Source organism: Mobula hypostoma, chromosome 3 (genome assembly GCF_963921235.1).
Source record: "Mobula hypostoma chromosome 3, sMobHyp1.1, whole genome shotgun sequence".
In the NCBI taxonomy this organism is placed as follows: Eukaryota; Metazoa; Chordata; class Chondrichthyes; order Myliobatiformes; family Myliobatidae; genus Mobula; species Mobula hypostoma.
The window spans coordinates 155,786,264-155,808,118 of NC_086099.1; the positions used below are offsets into that span (position 1 = coordinate 155,786,264).

Sequence of the window (21,855 nt, forward strand, 5' to 3'; positions counted from 1 at the left end):
CTTTCATTTGTAAATCGTATTCTCATGCACCTTATATATGTGAGAGTGGGTGTGTGCTCATGTGGGGGTGGGTGTGAAAATGTTGGTGAGTGTGAGTGGGTGGATTTGTACAGTATGTGAGATGCATGGCTGTGTGTTTTGAGTTGGTGGTGTAAGTTTGTAGAAGTCATTGACTGCAACTTAACCTTTCTGCATTATGACCTAGACCATGGGCTGATAAACAGCAAGTTAACATTTGTGTATGAAAGCGCCAAGCAATGACAAGAGGAAATATGATCACCTGTTATTCCATGGTCTTCCACCACCAATATCCTGGGCATCACACACTGTACATACCATACATAGAGGAACAGGTCAGAAACTGGGTATGTGACTTTGAGCACGTACAAGGGATAAATCACAAGTTCTGCTCCAACTCTCAAGAAATTCAGCATCTTCCAAAACAAATTAGCCATTTTGCTTGGCACCATACCTTCCGGTTCAGCAACTACTTGCTGGTGGCCAATGAAACAAAGCAAGCAACTAAATACTTTGCTATTCACACCTTTTCTAGAAAACAGTTGTTACAAATAGTGGCCTGTGGTTTCCCTGTCGGGTTTGAGCTGAACCACCTGTACAACCTGGCATTTTTATGGTGTGTGCTGGGGTCTCGGAGAGGCAGGGTGGTTGCCGCGTGTCCGGGCCAAAGTTGCTGGAGTGGACTTGGAGGCAATTCAATGCAGCAGAGCTGAGGCGAGGCCAAGTTGAAGAAAGATCTGTGCTTTGATCAATTTAAGAGCCGAGCCGAATTGGAAACGTCGGGTACTGGCCGAATTGAATCTGCAGAGTGCAAGCCCAATGGCGTAGCAAAGTGGCAGACAGTGAGGAACGACCGAGGTGCAGATGGTTTAAGCATTGAGCCAGATGAAATGGTCAGGGTGTTGGGGTCGGAGGTAAGAGATGGTTTGGCTCACTGCTACGTGGAGTTTGCTCGACTCTGTGTGGGACTGAGACTGTGGCCTGAAACTAGTGGACTTCTGGATCGGCTGCACTGAGGCCTGGCTTTGTGAAATTCAGTTCTGAAAGTTGTTTGCTCGCTTTTATTGTTTGCACAATTTGTTTTTTTTTCTCTCTCTGCATGCTGCGTGTTTGACGGTCTTCTTTTATTTTTAATGGGTTCTGTTGGGTTTCTTTGTTTCATGGCTGCCAGCAAGGAGACAAATCTCAAGGTTGTATAAAGTATGCTTACTTTGATAATAAATGTACTTTGAAGTTTGAACTTGAAACATTCTAAACATTCATTCTCTTCTCCACTGTTGCACAATGGCTGCATGATCCAAACCTGAAACTTCTACAACCACAGACAATGGCAGTTTCTTCTCTAAATTTGAGGAAGGACATTCTAGCTATTGAGGGAGTGCAGCGTAGGTTCACGAGGTTAATTCCTGGGATGGCGGGACTGTCATATGTTGAAAGATTGGAGCGACTGGGGTTGTATACACTGGAATTTAGAACGATGAGAGGGGATCTGATTGAAACATATAAGATTATTAAGGGATTGGACACGTTAGAGGCAGGAAATATGTTCCCGATGTTGGGGGAGTCCAGAACCAGAGGCCACAGTTTAAGAATAAGGGGTAGACAATTTAGAATGGAGTTGAGGAAAAACTTTTTCACACAGGGGGTTATGGTTCTGTGGAATGCTCTGCCTCAGAAGGCAGTGGAGGCCAGTTCTCTGGATTCTTTCAAAAAAGAGTTAGATAGAGCTCTTAAAGACAGCAGAGTGAAGGGATATGGGGAGAAGGCTGGAAAAGGCTACTGATTGTGAATGATCAGCCATGATCACAGTGAATGGTGGTGCTGGCTCAAAAGGCTGAATGGCCTACTCCTGCACCTATTGTCTGTTGTCTATTGGCAGCAGGTGCACAGAAACCTCACCCACAGGTTCCCATTCAAGTTGCTTACTATTGTCTGTCCTTCATCCACACAAGTTCTAAATCTTGAAACTCCTTAACCAATGGTTTTGTGGGATACTTTCAGCAGAATGACTGTTGTGATTCACCACCATGTTCCCACGCATTGTTAAAGATGGCCAATAAATGCTGGGCTTGCCAGTGACACCCAGTTAATTAGAATTAAGCATTGTTTGGTGATTTTCCTTTATTCATCTGAATTGCTCTTCATTACATGAGTATTTTTATTAATTATTTTAAGTTTCGTTCTGCCATTCAGGTGTGCCTGCTACAACTACATTGCTAAGAGATGTGCCATGTAACACATTGAAGCAAGATCAGTAACCTTTCCAGAACACTTCCTTGCTGAGTGATGTTTCATTTCTTTTTCCCTTAAGTAATTTTCTGCACTGGTGTTGTACTTGCGCTACTGATTTCAAACTTGTATATTGCCTATGGAATTTTTGTTGAATTACAGCAGGAAAGATTATGCTTCAAAAAATTATAGTCTGCTATTTTTATAATTATTAAAGCTTACATTTACTTACATTATATGGCCCTTGCAGGCCCTATTAGAACAAAGTGGAGATATGCAAAACTTAACCATTTGCCTGCTTGTTGGGGAATAATATGGGGAACATAACATCCTTTTATTTTATAGGCCACAATAAAAAGGCTGTTACTTTTCATTCTCACAAGAGGCTGTAAATACTTTGAAATTTTGAACTTTACCTCAGTGTTGCAACTTGTGAATCTGCCCAAGTTACTGATTCTATTGCTAATCACTACTTGGACACAGTTATTAATATACCCTAATTCCCACAAACACACGCTCTCCTCAGCTTCCTTGCTCTGACAGAATCATACAGAAACCTATAGGATCATTCCTTTTTTCCTGTAGACACATAGATCATAGCCTTTCTTTGTGTCCTTATTAAAAAAGATAGTCACCAATAAATATAAGTGCGATGCTGAGATCAGAAATGCAAATACAGAAGTACTGGAAATACTCACTGGGTCAGGCAACATCTCAGTGTTAATATTTCAAGTTGAATATTCTTCATCAGAATTCAGTCATTGGTCTGAAAGAATATTTATTTTTCACTCCACAGACACTGCCTGACCTGCTGGGAGTTTCCAGCATTGTCTGGCTTTATTTTTAAACTTCATTCCTTTTTATTCTTGTAAATACAGTAATACTTTCTGTTGGCGTGTGGCCAGGTGGTTAAGGTGTTCGTCTAGTGATTTGAAGGTCGCTAGTTCGAGCCTTCGCTGTGGCAGCGTGTGTGTCCTTGAGCAAGGAACTTATCCACACATTGCTCTGCGACGACACGGGTGCCAAGCTGTATGGGTCCTAATGCCCTTCCCTTGGACAACAGCGGTGGCGTGGAGAGGGGAGAATTGCAGCATGGGCAACTGCTGGTCTTCCATACAACCTTGCCCAGGCCTGCGCCTTGGAAACTTTCCAAGGCACAAATCCATGGTCTCATGAGACTAACGGATGCCTACAGTAATACTTCATAATGATGTCCGTAACACCTCCAGATAGTTTGCACATTTACTGAGAGCCTTAGAGTCTCACAGCATGGAAGTAGGTCCTTTGGCCCAACCCATCCATGCTGACCCTGTTGCCCAGTGAGCTACACCCATCTGGCTGCACTTGGCCCGTAGCCCTCTAAACTTTACCATCCATGTACTGATGTGGGTGGCTCTTAAATGTTGCTAAGGTGCCTGCCTCAGCCACTATTTCCAGAAGCTCATTCCAATATGGAACCATCCTTGTGTGAAGAAGCTGCCCCGATATCACTTTGAAATCTCTCACCTCTGAGCATAAATCTACACCCTTTTGTTTCTCACTATAACTCCTTGCCCATCCTCTGGGATTTTTCCCCGCCCTCCCCCTTTCTTTCTCCCTAGGCCTCCCGTCCCATGATCCTCTCCCTTCTCCAGCCTCGTATCCCTTTTGCCAATCAACTTTCCGGCTCTTAGCTCCATCATTCCCCCTCCTGTCTTCTCCTATCATTTCTGATCTCCCCCTTCCCCTCCCACTTTCAAATCTCTTACTACCTCTTCTTTCAGTTAGTCCTGACAAAGGGTCTCGGCCTGAAACATCAACTGTACCTCTTCCTATAGATGCTGCCTGGCCTGCTGCGTTTACCAGCATTTTTTGTGTGTGTCTCTCATTAACAAGGTGCTTTTGCCCAGGGAACTGCTGCTCACTGGAAAATTTTTTTTTTTGCTTTTTGCACCATTTTCTATAAACTCTAGAAACTATTGTGCTTGAAAATCCCAGGAGATCAGCAGTTTCTGAAATACTCAAACCACCCTATCTGCCACCAATAATGATTCCACAATTAAAGCCACTTGGATAACATTTGTTCCCCATTCTGATGTTTGGTCCGAACAACAGCTGAAGCACTTGACCAATCTACCATGTTTTTATGCACTGAGTTTCTGTCACATGATTGGGTGATTAGATATTTGCATTAACAAGCAAGTGTAGAGGTATACATAATATGGCCACTGAGTATATTTCTTGAACTTTTATGTGGTATGTTTCTCCCATATTAGAAATAATACAAAAACTGTCTGTAAAGTACATCTCATACCCTAATTGTAAAATGCCAAAGTCAGAGTTCATCAGCATTTATATATTAAATTACTGGCATTATCCAGCATAGGTACAGCAAGTTTCGGATTCCTACACAAATGTCAAAATCACTAATTGCTGGCCATTCTCTGCTGTCAATTCACCCTGTACTTTGCTGTTGAAATTCTCCTGGAGTCCAGGAGCAAAGAACAAACGTGCTGCAGTTTCACAATAGTATGAGAGAGCGTGCCCCGTTAGACCTAGTGCAGGAAAAATGTCTATTTGACTGTGAGGGACCTAGATAAGTATCAGGTAGTTTCTGTTTTTGAATTCATTCTGTTCATTCAGATAACTATTTAAAAGTGCTTAATTTAATGTTTAATCAATTTTAAATTTTTGATGATTTAATTTAATCACAATTGGTTTTGAATGTTTCTGAATGCCAAAAAAAATTCAGAGGCATTCAGAATTTTTGAAAGCTTTGACAGACGGCTAAAGCTGGATTGAATGGCCTTGTTATATGTCGAGAGGGAATACAAAATAAGTACAAGTAAATTGCCTCGTTATCTGCCAGAGTGTTTGGTACTTTGGACAGTTGAGAAGAGTGAATAAGAGGGTAGGTGTGGCACCTCCTACAATGCAATGGTGGAGGAAGGGAAGCAGTTATTATTGTAGTTGGAAAAGTGAATTCTGAACGGATTTGTTTACTTGTGCTCAGATATTCCATTTTTTACATCAATTACAAAATGATGAAATGATCATCACAAATCACTCAATCTAGTGTTGAACTTTTACACTCTTTATTTAGACTGGAAATTCAGATTCTGTTCTATAACAAGGCAGTAAATTGGAATAGTTTAACAAATAGTTCTGATTTTATTTCTGGAAATAGATGTTAAGTGAAATAGACTTTTGTTAAAGTTAAATCCTCAAAATATAGTCGTATGGTCAGCTGATTGGGAATAGAATAGAATATTGGGAAACAACTGGAGCAAAGTGGTGAACACTGGTGTGATAGGGTGACAAGAAAATCAATGGGATTTTCCTTTCGGGATTATTGATACTGAACTTTCTCTTTGGATTTTAAATGTGTTCAGTGAAATCCCTACCATGATATATGTTATCTTTTACATTTCTGAGGAGCAGTACAGATAGTTGGCTGACAGCATGTATCCGACTTCTTTTTTAGAAGTCTTGGCGTTTTGTTTAATTATATTATTATTGTGGCCATTTTACAGAAATGGCTTCTTTAATATCACTGCACAATTTGAGTCTCTTTTTTCATAAACAACAAATGAGTAGATGTGAAAGCATGCGTATCAGTAGAATGGAATTATGGCTTCAGTTGCTCTTAATTGAAAATAACTTTCTTAAAATTATAATTCAAGTTAAACTGAATTGCTATGAAATATAATTATGAAGAGTTTTATGTGAATAATCATTAGAAAGATTTATTTCCATGATTTTGATTTTCAGAACCTCCCTTTACATTCCTTCAACAAAAAAATTAAGTTAAAATGAGAATTTGTATTCCCAGTTTTTTATAGGAGTTTTCATTTTAGGTGTTGATACAGGAAGGAAGAAATTGTTACTATGTTTTATGATGAAAACAGCTTATTTGGATTCCATTCTAATTATTTTTCAATGATTATTATAACTTAAATTAGCTTATTTTTACAGTGAAGTATTTTTTAATTTAAATTATTCAGATAGATTAAATCTATACTTATTGAGTATTGAAACTAATTAATTGTTAAAGTTACAATTGAAACAGGAAACACAATGAAACTCAAATCAACTGTATTTCGCTGTAGATTGATAGTAACACACAGCATCCTTCCTGAACCATATCCAAAATTAAACTCCATTTAAATGCGCAATGGATCAGTCAGTATGTAAAGGAGAAAGGTTAATATTTTAGCTGGAATATATTGCAATTGAGTTTTTAATTTATTTGATTTGATATGCAAATTGAAGCCTGTCAGTTTGATTGTAATATGGATGGCAGTACACGAAAAGGCTACGATCCAAAACTATAAGAATGATAGGATTTAATAAGCTCTGGCATAATATTTTTGTTGTTCCATCTCTCAAAGTATGTACTTTACTGGTAGCTACAAATGTGGCTCTCAAAACCATCATTTGAAAGGTGTATTAACTAATTTCAAATTGTAAAATATATGAAGTGTTCTATAGTGAATCATAGGTTAAAGATACAACTGGAATGAGTGAATGAATTATGGAAAAAAAATCTTTAAATATGCTGAATGCAGCTGCCCGGAAAAGACCCCCTTTTTTTTCCCTGTTCTCAAGAATTATTTTTTTCATCAGAGCTCTGAACTTGATGTAATTCAGTTTCAAAATGTAATAATAATTGGTGTATTTTCAATTATTTTTGATAATAACGTTTTAATTATTAATTCATTTTATTATTAACAATGGCATCAACCTAAAGCAAGATGGAGACCTAAGTACTCTTTTGAAATGTATACTAAGAGTTATTGCAGATAAGCTAGCTAACTACAGCTCATTTCATGTTGGATACGGAACAGCAGCTATGCTCGGAACTGAAGACTACAAAATTAGAATCACTATGATTTAAAGGTGCCATTGTTTCAATTTATGGAAGAAATCATTTGTAGCTATTCCTGCCTTCCAGGAAACATTTGGAGTTATTTGACATTACCCTTTTAGTGAAAGGGATTGCATATCCTTAGAGCACTTAATTAGCCACCAAGCTAAAAAGTTGCTCTTGACTCTGGTATTGTGGTGCACAAAATAATTTTAGGAGATAAAACATGTGAGAAAATTTTCTGCTTGTTGTTTGGGGGAATACTATGTAAAAACTGCACCTGTGCCAGAAATTCTTTTTATTATTTGATGAAGTTTTACAAATGTGTTCAAGTCTATTTAAAGTTGGTCATTCTAGACTTGTAGCACACAAATAAATCTCTGATAGCTGAAGCTAATGATGATATGGAAAGTGGCTGTTTGATCCATCAGGTCCGTACTGACTCCCAGGAGAGTAATATGATTAGTTAGTTATATTTTATCATTAATTTATCAATTTATCTTTAATTTATTGATTTAACGATGGATCATTAATCATCTTTTTCTAAACTTTTCTAAAGAATAGCGCATTTAAAAGTGAAATATTTTCCCATCTCCCTTTCCTATGTGCAAGTTATCATTGGTCTCTATTTCACTGACCAAGAAATCTACATTATTTATATTTTGCTTTTTATTTCTTCCAGCAAATTCTATTAAAGTAGAAACTCCAAGTGATGAAGAGAATGGAAGAGCCTGTGACACAAATGGTGAAGAGTGTGCTGAAGACCTGCGTATGATAGATACATCTGGGACTAAATTGAATGGACCACACAATGGCCAAGGCAACAAAGCATTTTCTGGAGTTGGTGGCATTCGACTTCCAAATGGCAAGCTGAAGTGTGATATCTGTGGAATAATTTGCATTGGCCCAAATGTCCTCATGGTGCACAAACGTAGCCACACTGGTAAAAACAGGCACCGCTTTTTTCTGTTTTTTACCTTCATCACTTTCATTTGGGTTTTACTATGCCGCATTTTTGCATGTCATTTCCAAAGTTATCATAACCGAAATAGTACAATGCTTCACATTTAAAATAAGAATGTGATGCACAAATTAAAGTCAGAGCCTGAAATGTATTTTTAATAAGTTTCCTTTTTTTCACTTACTCATTGGCATTTCTTTTTTTTAAAAGAACCATTCGAAAAGACAAATTAAAAAAAATACAACATGCCACAACATTCAGAAATCAAATCTGTTTATTTGGAAACTGCTGATCAGGAAGAGCAACTCTTAACACACAATGATGCAGACACTCCATTTAAATGAGTTTGAATCTTCATTGTGATGTGCCATTTTGATTTATAAAAAAAATAGATTTTTCAGATCAAATTGACCCAGCCACTGAAGCGTTGAGAAACTGGCAAGTTTAGTCTGAATGCCTCATGTTATATCAAATGTGCAGCTGGCAGAAATTAAAGAACAGCAGCAAAGATACATCTTTTTTTCTGAAATTCCACACTTAACGATATATTTTTTGCTAATAAATATGCTCTGCCTTGCAGGGGAACGCCCCTTCCAATGCAGTCAGTGTGGTGCATCTTTTACTCAAAAAGGCAACCTACTTCGTCACATTAAGTTGCACTCTGGTGAGAAACCGTTCAAGTGCCATCTTTGTAACTATGCTTGTCGTCGTCGAGATGCACTTTCTGGTCATCTGCGGACTCATTCTGGTGGGTATAATTGTCAATATTGTATGCATTAAGTTATTTGCCTAATGGTCAAAAAGGGGCACAGTAAGAAAATGAAACCTAGAAACTAATGTTGCTGATAATACGGAGAAGTATTTACCATGTCCATAATGTACCCCCTCTGCATTCTTTTAAATGTGACATTACCTTCCATTAAAATGATGAGCAAAGGACATATTAACAGACAATGTGAAATTTAAGAGACAGTAATTTCCAGACTTCTTGTAGCCTTTGAATTGACTCTGATCTACAGTTAATTTTCTTTTATTTCCCCTGAATTTCCTGATTCACTGTACTGAGACCAGTTAAAATTTATGTACAGATGACCCAGCAGAGATCAGATAACTTCTTTTCTATAAAGTTTGTTCCACACACCACTTTTTAATGAAGCCATTAGCAAAACTATTACATTAGGTGCTATTTAACAATAGGAGGTATAAACTTAATATTACTTTATATGTCTTTAAGCATCAGGCATGGTGCCTATGTAACCTCTGAGTCATTTGAAATGTTGCTGAATTGAGAGACAGGAGAGGTCAGTGAGCATGAGATTGGTAGATCAATAGGAATTGACACAAGCCAGGATATCAGCTGCAGAGCTTTGGATGAACTGAACTAAGGATATATGCTAAGGTATTAAGCTATAACTAAGGTATTATTCAGGTTCCTGTGTAAACACACATGGGGAGTCAAGATCATGTGTAGGCTTCATGTGAAATAGCTTTAAAGGTCAATGTATAATTGGAGTGAGATCTGCAGAAGCAGGTTCTATTTCTGAATTGTGTTTAGCTCACAGAAGAAAAATTGTTGATTTTCCTTCAATTCTTTCTTCAAAAATTATATGAGAAGAGTATCTAGGTTAGAGCACAATAGATTAAAGATTCAAGTTTATTTGTCATGTTTACAGTACATCGAAACATACAGTGAAGTGTGTTGTTTGTATTAACAACCAACACACACGAGGGTGTGCTGGGGACAGCCCACAAGTGTCACCACACATTCTGCCGTCAGCATAACAGACCCACAATGCTCAGATGAACAACACAGACCACAACAAGCAACAAAACAAGTGCAAATGCAAGCGCCATTCCTCCACCCACCCACACACATATACAAACCTTCAAACCCAGGGCGGACTTCCAGCCTCCAGCCTCCAACATGGACTCAGGTTTGCAGACAGTGGGCTTTGGCCTTTCCAGCAGACTCTCAGAGATTTGCTGACCTGATTCCAGCCAACAGACCTTGACTTCTGGACTTCGGGCATCAATCCTCAGCATTAATCCTAGAGCGTGCCAATCATTGAACACTAGGCCTTGAAATCTGGAATTGCCAATGATGGGACCCCAAACATTAAGCAATGAACTCTGGTCTCACTGATTTGTGAACCCAGGGGAACATCAGAACTCGTTCCACTTTCCAACACATAATTCAGACTCCAGAACCCACTGACAAAACACTTACCTGGAGGAGTGTCCTCAATCACTCTCTGCCTGTCCGGCATCAATTAACCGGCATCTGAACACAGATATCCCACATCTGATTCTCTGGTCTTCAATCATAGAGTAGGGACTTAGACTTCAGCTGACCTCTCATTCCCACACGTCCCTAAACCCTAACCTGACTTCTAACTTCCCTCTTGTCCACAAAAAATTATGGACCAAAAAAAAAATTTTAATTAAATTAAACAATTTAAAAACAACTATATCTGAGCTGATAATCAATGGAGGTTGCAACTCAGTGCCATCTAAAAAGATCAGATTTCCTGAAAAAAAGACAGTTCAATTAAAGGTAACTGTATAGGCCAGGACCTTAAATAAATGTTGACCCTAAAGATGCCTTTTATAATTTGTTTGAGATGCTGATGAATCTGGCATTTTTAAAATGCAAACATTATGTTTATAACAGAGTGCTGGTAAATAACATACCATAAGAACATATGCACAACGGAGGGTATTGTAAAACTCGAGGTGGTCTAGTGGATTCTCTGTGGTAGTTCGAAAAACAATCAAATAGACTGAGCTGAAAATGAATTGCTTTAAAGAGCAGGACTCTCAGCAAAATTTATAGGCTTGTATAGTGCAACTATTAATAGAGGAGTATTAGTCTCCATTTGTATTGTAGATTAGAATTCCTCCAAGTGGTCTACTAATCCACAGATCAAATCCAGCAGAAGATTTTGAAAAACAAAGCAATTTTTGATTCTGTGTGATACTGGAGTTTGAGATCAGAAGATAAATGTTGTACATTGGATCCTGGACTCAACCTAAAAATTCTCCCATTATGTTCCAGTGCTTTTTTTTTCCTGTGATATTTCTGTAATCATTACAGTCCTACAGTACTGTGAGCCCTCACCCAGTTCCCAAAAAGTTTCTATTCGGAAGTTTCCTGTCCTGAAAGCCACATTTTCACCCAGGCTTTTAGCCACTTTAATCTCATACACTAGAAATAGCTCACTACCTTTGCAGTTCTCACTCCCTCTTAAGGCTCACCTCTGACCAATTGCCCAGGGTAGAATGAATTTAAGTTTCAATTTCATTTTTAACTTAACTTAATGTATTGTTCAAAAACTGCATCTAGTATGCAGCTATTCTTCAATCTTCAATTTGGCATTATTAATGGACAATTACTAAAGAAGTTCAACTTGTTTGCATAAGAAGACATGAATAAATGGGTACAGGGGCGTTCTTTAGAATTTTACATTTTGGGTTATCCACTCTCTTTTCCTTCCTTTACCTTAGATATATTTCATGACATGACGTTTGTCACTACTGTAGCTAGACACGGGTCACTTCTACTCAACTCATAATTTGAGTCCAGTGGAATAACTTATGCCAGCCAGTGGTGTAGTGGCATCAGCACTGGACTTTGAGGCGAGTGGTCGCAGGTTCGAATCCAGCCAGCTCCTTGCATGCTTTCCACCCATGCTGGGTTGAGTATTGAGTGATCAACTCAGCCTCAGTTAAAAAAAATGCTAAACTAATGGCAAGGTTGCCAACTGATCCACCCACAAGGCATGGAGGAAAATAAAAATAACAAGAATAATTTATGTCCAAATTATAATACAGACCATTTGAATCTCATACTGACCACTAAGCACTCATTTGTCCCACTGATTCCATCCTCAATCATGTTATTCTTACAACATTCTCATCAATTCCTTTCTAATTTCCACCAGTCATCTTCAGACTGGTGCATACTTCTGGTGGTCAAATAACCTCCCAAACTGCACATTATGGAAGGAACCAGAGAACCTGGTGTAGAGCATACATGGTTTACTATTACTATTTCTATTACTATTTATTATTTATGGTGCAACTGTAACGAAAACCAATTTCCCCCGGGATCAATAAAGTATGACTATGACTATGTCACAGGGAGAATGTAAAGCTTTGCACAGATGATGCCGGAGGTCAGGATTGAACTGTTCTTTCCAGAGCTCTGAGGCAACAGCTGTACTAGTTACACACTGTGCTTGTACTCTTCTCAAGCTTCCTTAAATGCTATTTCTTGGAATCCTCTCAGTATATTCCTCTCCTACATCATCCAACACTAATCTGGATTCCCCTTAGATGCATTCTTTACCTCAACTATTGGTATAACAATGTTTTCTATATTCTTACTGCTCTTTAGATAAAGTATTTCTCTTGCCTTTCTTTGTGGCTCAGCTCACATATGGAAACAACTTTATTTCATCTACTCCTTCAATTGCTTCATTGATTTACTAGACCTCTGTTCTGTCACCTGTCAAATCTGTGCTGTGTAGTGGCCCTATTACCAATGTGAAAATTGCTTTTCATTTTTTTAACTCTTTGGAGTTTTTCTTCTATTTACATGAAACAACAGATACAGAAATTGGAAGATCCTTCTGTGCCTAGACTGCCATACAATAAACCAACAGGGTCATTTTCCTGGGCTGCCCCAATTCCACTAATGCCTTCAAATCTGTTGAGCTCTATTTACTTAGTGATTCAGTCTGTACACTCCTCTGGGGAAGTAATCTCCAAAGAGTGAAGACATTTCTTCTTCACTCTCTCTTAACTTGCTCTTGGTACATGGTTCCAGTCACATATCAAGCTCTGTATCTAGCCTGTCAAGTCTAATAGAAATTTTATACATTTTGAGACCATTCTCATCTCTTGTTTAAGGAGTCATTAAGGTCTGTTTTAATTTCCCTCCCAAACAACAATCCATTCATCCATCACAAGTACATGCTTCCTTAAAAAGGGCAATCCTAACTACATGCAGTATTCCAGGCTATATATAATTGGAGTAAAATATCTCTATCCTTATACTCAAATCTTCTTGTGGCGACGATCAACATATTCCTTGTACAAGAACAGGTGTTTCTGAACACATCGAACTCTGATTGTTTAGAAAGCTGTATTAACCTGTCTGAACATATATAATCCCCAATGCCATAGATTGCAATTTTTTTTCTTTTATGTGGCACTTTACTGAAGGCCTACGGAACATCCAAATGCACCACATCATCTGGTTGGCCTTTATTAATTATGTAGTTATAACCTCAAAAAATTCTATCAAACATGGTTCCCCTTTCATAATTCCATGTCAAATCCTGTTTTTACATTCAAACAGCATCCTTATTAATAGATTTTAGCATTTTCCCTTGCACTGATGTCAAGCTGTTTTCTTTCACCCTCCTTTCATGAATAGTGGTGTTATATGAGCCAGGTTCCATCCTGTGTAAACAGTTTTAGAATAGACACCTTGTACAAATGCATTTACTCACCTTACTCAATATCTCATTGCTCTGGTAATTTGCTGATTTTCTTTTCCTGGCTCCTGAATAGAACCTCAGAGCTTGTCTTTCACTTACCTTGCGAGGCGCAAAAAGGAACTTGCCGGAACTTAATAAGGGCAATTACGATTCTATGGGAACAGATCGGGGAATTAAAATAAAGAGATATTTGGTAAATCCAAGCAGAGGTGTAAACCAATGTGAAAGGAAAGCTTAACAAGGAGATGCACCATTTCTGGATAAATCATGAAGTTAAAGATGCTACTAAATTGAAAGAAAAAGGCACACAATGTTGCAAAAATTTGTAGTAGGCTAGAGGACAGGAAACTTATTAAAAAGAAAGTTGGAAAATATGGGTCATCCACTTTGGAATGGTAAATGAAAATTTAAATTGGAATGAAACTACACATTGTTACAAAAGGGATCCAGGTGTCATAGGACACACCCATGTGCATGTTATCAACAGGTATAGCAAGAAATGAGGAATGCTGCTGGAGTGTTGGCCTTTTATTGCCAGAAGTCTAGAAGATTGTGATGCAAATTCACAGTGTATTGACAAGACCGCACATTGTGTACTCTGTTGGATACAAGCTGTAGTAGTTTGATTGCTGGGGTGAAAGGAGGTGTTTTCCCTGGGAACACAGTGACAAAGCTATTGTATCTGAATGCATTGTATCTGAAGTCTAATAGGAATTGCAACTCAAACATCAGTCAATGTTTCAACCTCACAACATAGAAAACAGATATAGCAATAGACTAGCAACTAACACACATTCAGACATAGCAAGTTACAACTTTCATTGGCCACTGTGTTGCCCTTGGTGTGTGCAAGTATGTGGTAGAATCTGGAAGAAATTGACAGGAATGTGGGGAGAGCAGGGAAAATTAATGAGAGGATGAGAGTGCCCTTTGAGCCAGAATGACTGACAGGGTCAAAATGGATCCCTTCTATATCATGAGGAAATATGGGAATGAAGGTGTTGATATATGAGGAAAGATAGAGGAGTTTGACATGTACTATCTGTAGTTTACAAGAATGATAGTGACAATTTAAAATAAAACACTGAAGGGGTTTGAGTGTGTAGATACTGAGGTTTCTTCTAGTGGAGGTATCTAGAAGCAGGAGGTCATATTTCCATAAGGGGTTGCCAAATTAGGATAGAGATGAGAAGGAATTTTATCTCTGAGGGTCACATATCTTTGGATTATCTACCCCCGAATCCTGTGGAGATAGACTCATTGAATATATTCAAGCTGGATATTGACAGATATCTGCTGCCAAGACTGGATCACTCGTGACTTTATTGAAGCATGGAAGAGACTCGAGGAGTCAGCTGGCCTGCTCCTACTCCTGCTTGTAGTGACACGTCACTAACATGATGCAGCTCAGTCTGCTGAGTTCCTCCAGTAGACTGGATGTTGCACCAGATTCTACCACCTGCAGTCTCTTGTGTCTTCATTCATCTCATTTACAGTTGTCCTTGTGCACATCTGTTGTCACATTTGCCTTTTTAACAAAAACTTTCCTCTGAGAAGTGTCCATTGGCTTTAAGGATGCAGAATTCTGTTCCTTTACTAAAAACAGTGTGTCATCTTGCACAGATGAATCATTTTCCGCTGCCTCACACTGTGTGTCACAATCCATTTAACTCTTCATTTTACTGAAAATGATCTTGCAATCAGCACTAGTGATCACTATCTAGCATTCTGTAATGAAAGTACTGCAAGTGATCAGCATGACTGGAATAACTGTTCTTCCCACTAGTAGAAGACCAGCCAATGCTATAGGTAATATCTGATAATGTTGCAGTGTTGAAATTGGGTATCATTAAAGTAATTTACTAACCAACATTATGGATATCAATTAAAGATGAAGGCTAGATTTTTATTTTACTTGTATATAAAGTGACATTTTTTCAAAGATTTCATAAATCTTGTCATATTGTTCAGAATTTGGCCCTTTCAGGGCATTGCTAGGTACTACATTGCTGTGTTTATTTTCCGTAAAAATATGGATGAATTGTCATTTGGCAGTTATTGAGTGGATTGCTATAAACAAATTTGTCATGGGTTCCCTGAAGTCACACCTTTTACAGCCATGCAGTTTCCAACAACCTCGAAGCTGTGCAGTTGCAAACCAGAGGGCTGTGAACAGAAAGTAGGCCACAATCACACTGAGCTGTCAAAAGGCCATTTAAAGTGTCTCTGAACACCTAGATAACCAGACATTTAGAAACAGCAAACATGTATTTCAATTATTAAAAATATTAAAGCTGTTGGAAGTGAGTTTTAACTATTAAATCTATTTTAAGACATGTTCTATTTACTTTGGTTGAAAATATTAATACTAATTAACGCAAAATTGAAAAAAAAAACTGACTGCAATTGCCTTACAATAATGCTTGACAATCCATTTCCAATAGAGTCATTATTAAGGACCCCCATCACCTAGGGCATGCCCTCTTCTCTTTGTTACCATCAAGGAGGAGGTACAGAAGCCTGAAGCAGTTCAGGAACAACTTCATCCTCTTTTCCATCTGATTTCTAAATGAACATTGAACCCATGAACACTACCTCATATATCTGTTTTTGCACTTTTTAATGTTTTCAATATACATATATATACTTATTATAATTGATTTACTTGCTTATTTATTCTTTCTATATTATCATGTATTGCATTGAACTGCTGCTGCTAAGTTAACAAATTTGACAACGCATGCTGGTGATAGTAAACCTGATTCTGATTCTGATTGCTGCAGCCAGAGCAAGCTTAAATCTCAGTAGAATTCGGATTCTGTAGAGAAAAGCTGAACGCACTGACAAGTGCTCTGTAGCAAGCTAGTAGTTCCCTATAGAAACACTGGATAGCTGTTGACATGATCTAGCCACTAATGTGACAGGTTATTTAGTTTAATACCACAGCACATTCAATGTAGCAAAGCTCTCTAATGATCACAGAGTCTTTCTCCACACTGTAAGAAAAGCTGTTTTGCTTTTTTTAATCACTGACCCTACCAGAACTAACAGAATTCAGGCTCCCTTCACTATTCACATTTTGCAGGATGTTATCATTTATCCAACATACATAAATGATACAACAAAATCTAAAATGATTTTCAAAACAAGATATTCCAAAACCTCACTACAATGTTTTCACTATTTTGGCAATAACTTTAAAATATCTATTTTTATTTGTCTGCTTGCTTCTTTGAAATGTTGACACTATTCTTCTCAATATCTCATATATTCATGAGAAAAGTTTAACATGGTAAAGTTTGTCCTGAGTGGTTTATAAGACATCTCCAAGACCTAGAATCTCACGAAAGGCATAGAAGTCAACAGAGCAAGTTCTGATAAGTGGGATGAGTTTAAATGGGTACTTGATAGCAACTGTAGACATGATGGGCCAAAAAATTCACAAACAAGAGAAAATCTGCAGATGCTGGAAATCTAAGCAACACACACAAAATACTGGAGGAACTCAGCAGGCCAAGCAGCATCTATGGAAAAGAGTACAGTTGATGTTTCAGGCCGAGACCCTTCAGTAGGACTGGGAGTCAGAGTCTGAATGGTGGGGAGGAAGGTAACACAAGGTGATATGTGAAACTGGGAGCAGAGGAGTGGTGAAGTAAAGAGCAGGAAGGATACATAGCTGTGGTAGCGAGTCTGGGTGAGCATATGGTCAAAGAGTTGGAGGGCAGCAGAGATCACAGAGGGGGGAGCAGTGGGAGGGGGTTTCACTGAATTTCTGTCAAAGGGAAGATTTATTCTTCCTCAGGGTAAGCAAACCTGGAAGAATCTTTGCAATGGAGTAATCCAATCACAATGATTTTTTGTTTGTTGGTTGAATTGGTTTCCATTGTAGCTGACTCTATGACACTGTGATGTTAACAACCCAACACGCTGGAGGACCCAGCAGGTCAGGCAGCATCCATGGAAATGATCAGTCAATGTTTCGGGCTGGAACCCTTCATCAGGACTCAGGGTTCTGGCCGGAAATGTTGACTGATCATTTCCACGGATGCTGCTCGACCTGCTGAGTTCCTCCAGCGTGTTGTGAGTGTTGTTTTGACCCCAGCATCTGCAGAGTATTTTGTGTTAACCTTAACCCATGTGGATCAATTAAGCAGTCTGGTCAATTTCATAACTGCTTTCTGAAAATGGTAACTGTTTAGTAGCTCAGGAGGCTAGCTTAATCAAATGAATAATTTAATCAGGAAGACCTTGGGGTTTAACAAACATATTTTACATTAATATTTTTCAATTATTGTTCTGTAAGATATAGTTTGAGCACAGGTTAATACCTAATAACTTAGTAATTAGCTTACAGTCAACAAATTTAAAGAAAAAGTGAAGTCTATTCTGCGTAATCCTTTCAAGGCTCTTTCTGTTTGTGTTTAGTTGGAAAACCTCACAAATGTAGCTATTGTGGGCGAAGCTACAAGCAACGCAGCTCACTTGAGGAACATAAAGAACGTTGTCATAATTACTTGCAGACCATGGGACTGCACAGTGGTATATATTCAGGTAAAACAAAATGTCCTTTTCATGAAATCTGATGCTTTAGCTAACATGTTATGTAACACAATAATGATCCCTAAAAGATGAATAAACAAGGAAAGTCCTAACTGCAGAAACAGAATTATGTAGCTTGTTCTTCAGCATTGCTTTCTAATAAGTAAGACAAGAGACTGCAGGTGATTCATTCATCAGCCTGATGCAAGGTCTTGACCCAAAACCTTGAGTTTTGCATTTTGTTTCCAGATTTGAATTGACCCACTGAATTATTTCAGCATTCTGTTCTTACTGGTTAAAAAATACATCGGACTGAATGAAATTCCATAATGGCCTTCTTCCAACCACCATCCTCCTTCCTAACCTCCGATCAGCAGAGACCCCAAGCCCACCAGTTAAACCAGTGAAGACCTTAATCTCAACCCCTGGTTGCAGCAAACCTAATTGTGTTCACCAATCAGCCCAATTAATACATCTCTACAGGTGCCTTATCTGGTTGCACCCTGTGCTCCAACCAAACTCCTGTTTCTCTCCTTCTTCCTTGTGGCCTGAGCCTGATCACCAAACTGGTCCCCTGTGAGGGGAGGATGCATAAGGCATGTCCTCCCTTCCTTGTGTTTTCCATGATCTCCATTGCAGCTTTTGTATGACTGCTATGTAGTGTGCACGTCAATGGCCTGACATTCTTCTCATGATGGTTACAATGGGAAAGCTGAAAGCAGTTGTCTTTAGAATCACACAAGGCTCATTTTAATCCATCAGATTGGAAGAAAAGCTTGATTGTTTTTAAAAATAATTTTCCTTAACTCTGCGATTTTTTTCAGGTGTCTCCTGATTGGGTACTGGTACTAAATACAAATTACTTTACCATTTAAGGGTGTAATCCATTTTCCGGGTTAAGATGTTGGCATAGTGCTGGGTCGTTTTACTGCATATAAAGTCAGGTGTGTGGCATTCAGATGAAATGAGACTCAAAAGCAACAATGAGCTTTGCAACATAGATAATGAGAGGGGGAAGCTGGAGTAAATGGGTTTTGTTCACTTCCTGTGTACTCCACGAGAAATCTGGATCAGGATTGCTATTACTGTTCGTGATTCATAGAATTGTACTTAACTATTACAAATAAAAGAGATATCTTAGTGCTTTCATTTCCCTATTTGATAACGCTGAAGTGTGAGGTGTTATGTGGTCCACAATCATTTTCCCAAGACTCTGTATCTAAGATCAGTATCAGAACTTGTACCATTATATATCATTATTCCAAAACAGAATGTAGGACACACTCAGTCAAACAGCATGGGTGCAAACGAAAATATGATGACTAGACCAGAATGAGCAGCCTGCTTGACAAAACTCACCCAGATCAGATGTGGAGAGCCAATCTCACAAGCACTCTGCACCTTTGAACTGGGCTCAGAGGTGGCAGTGGTGAGTAGGCCTCAGGCAGTGTAGTACAGAGATCCTGCTCCAGAATACCTCCAAAATCTCCTCAAAGATGTTCAATCTTGTTGCCTTCCTGAAGTATTTAAATTTTTTTTAAATTAAGTAAATAAATTAATAAACTATATTTTACAAGGATCTTTAATTACCAATATTAAACTAAAGTAAAATGTAGGAAGATGTAGTATCCTTGTGGGTAGAGTTAAGAAACTGTAAGGGTAAAAAGACCCTGATGGGAGTTATATATAGGCCCCTAAACAGTAGCCAGGATGTGGGCTACAAATTGCAATGGAAGATGAAAAGAAACATGTCTAAAGGGCAATGTTACAATAGTCATGGGGGATTTTGATATGCAGATAGACTGGAAAAGTCTGGTTGGAGCTGGATCCCAAGAGAGAGAATTTGTAGAATACCACGAGATGGCTTTTTAGAACAGTTTGTGGTTGAGCCCACTAGGGAAAAAGCTGTTCAGGATTGGGTGTTTGTAATGAACTGGATTTGGTTAGTGGGCTCAGGGTAAAGGAAACCTTAGGACATAGTAATCATAATACGATAAACTTCATCCTGCAATTTGAGAGGGAGAAGCTAACGTCGGATGTATCAACTTTACAATGGAGTAAAGGGAATTATGGAGGCAAGAGAGAGGAGCTGGACAAAGTTGATTGGAAGGGAATACTAGCTGAGATGAGGGAAGAACAGCAATAGCCGGGGTTTCTGGGAGGAAATCAGAAAGTGTAGAATAGATACATCCCAAAGAAGAAGATATATTTTTAGAGCAGGATGACACAACTGTGGTTGACAAGGGAAGTCAAAAGCAACATAAAAGCAAAAGAAAGAGCATATAACAGTGCAAAATTTAGTGGGAAGCTTTTAAAAACCAACAGAAAGCAACAAAAACGTCTAAAGGGGGGAAGAAATGAAATATGAAGGTAAGCTAGCCAGTAATATCAAAGAGGAACAAACTCTTCTTGGGCTTCAAGCCAGGTACAGTTATCGATTATAACCAATGTTTCGATGACATACTCTGCCATCTTCTTCAGGGATGATACCTGAGCATGTCTAGTCCGAAGGTATCTATAGCCCCGTATTCCATCTCCCCGACTGGTTAATCCTCATTCAATCAGGTTTCTATTCTCCAGGCTTGTTTACAATCGAATTCCAGTTCTTACTTAGAGCGAGACCTTCTATAGCTATTGACTTCGACAGCACAAAACTACTGTGTCGCACCAGTGGCTTTTGGGACCACCTGGTAAAGGAACCATTGAAATAAAATTAGAGGAAAAGAATTTTAACAAAGACGAAGATCTCACTGTAAGTAAGAACTGGATTCTAAGCAAGGTGGGAGAGTGGAAACCTGACTGGATGAGGACTAACCAGTCAGGAGGGATAGAATACAGGGGTATAAATACCATCGGACTAGACATGCCCAGGCATCATCCTTAAGAAGGTGGCAGAGTCTGTCATCATTACATTCGTTATAATCAATACCTGTAATCATCTGGAAGCCCAAGAAGAGTTTATTCGTCATATACACTGGGAAAGCATTAGATCCTTTTTCAACATCAAAGAGAATACCAGATACCAAAATATATATATTTTCTTTATATATTTTTCAGATATATAAAGAATAAAAGAGAGGCAAGAGTAGATATCAGACTGCTAGAAAATAATGTTGGAGAGGTAGCAATGGGGGACAAGGAAATGATGGATTAACTAAATAAGTATTTTACATCCGTCTCCACTGTGGAAAAGAGTAGCAGTACGCTGAATGTTCGAGAGTGTCAGGGGGCAGAAGTGAGTGCAATTGTTATTACTGGGGAAAAGGTGTTTGGGAAGCTGGAAGGTCTAAAGGGGAATCAGTCACCTGGACAAGATGGACTGCAGCCCAGGGTTCTGAAAGGAGTGGCTGGGGAGATTGTGGAGGCATTGGTAATGATCTTTCAATAATCAGGGATTCTGGCATGGTTCCAGAGGACTGGAAAATTGCAAATTACAAGTAGGGAGGGAGGAGGAAGAAAGGAAAGTATAGACCAGTTAGCCTGACCTCAGTGCTGGGAAGATGCTGAAGTCGATTGTTAAGGATGAGGCCTCGGTACATGATAAAATAGGCTGAAGTTTCCTTAACAGAAAATCTTGCCTGACAAATCTGTTGGAATGCTTTGAGCAAATAACAAGCAGGAGAGAACAATGAGAATTGGTGGATGTTGTGTACTTGGATTTTTAGAAGGCCTTTGTCAAGGTGCTGCAAATGAGGCTGCTTAACAAGATTGGGCCCCGTGATATTACAGGATAGATTCTAACATGGATAAAACAGTGG

At 38.7% G+C, this 21,855-nt stretch overlaps 1 protein-coding gene across 7 annotated transcripts in view; it reads left to right on the forward strand.

Annotated features, from left to right (window-relative positions):
- ikzf1 (IKAROS family zinc finger 1 (Ikaros)) overlaps positions 1-21,855 on the forward strand; it is an 83,889-nt gene that overhangs the window by 50,379 nt on the left and 11,655 nt on the right. For 6 of the 7 annotated variants that reach the window (XM_063043948.1, XM_063043942.1, XM_063043949.1 and 3 more), the window contains 3 exons: positions 7,776-8,036; positions 8,635-8,802; positions 17,984-18,109. In XM_063043948.1, the coding sequence (XP_062900018.1) occupies positions 7,776-8,036; positions 8,635-8,802; positions 17,984-18,109 (555 nt within the window). The remainder of the gene's footprint in view (positions 1-7,775; positions 8,037-8,634; positions 8,803-17,983; positions 18,110-21,855) is intronic. The other variant, XM_063043946.1, reaches the window with a different exon arrangement.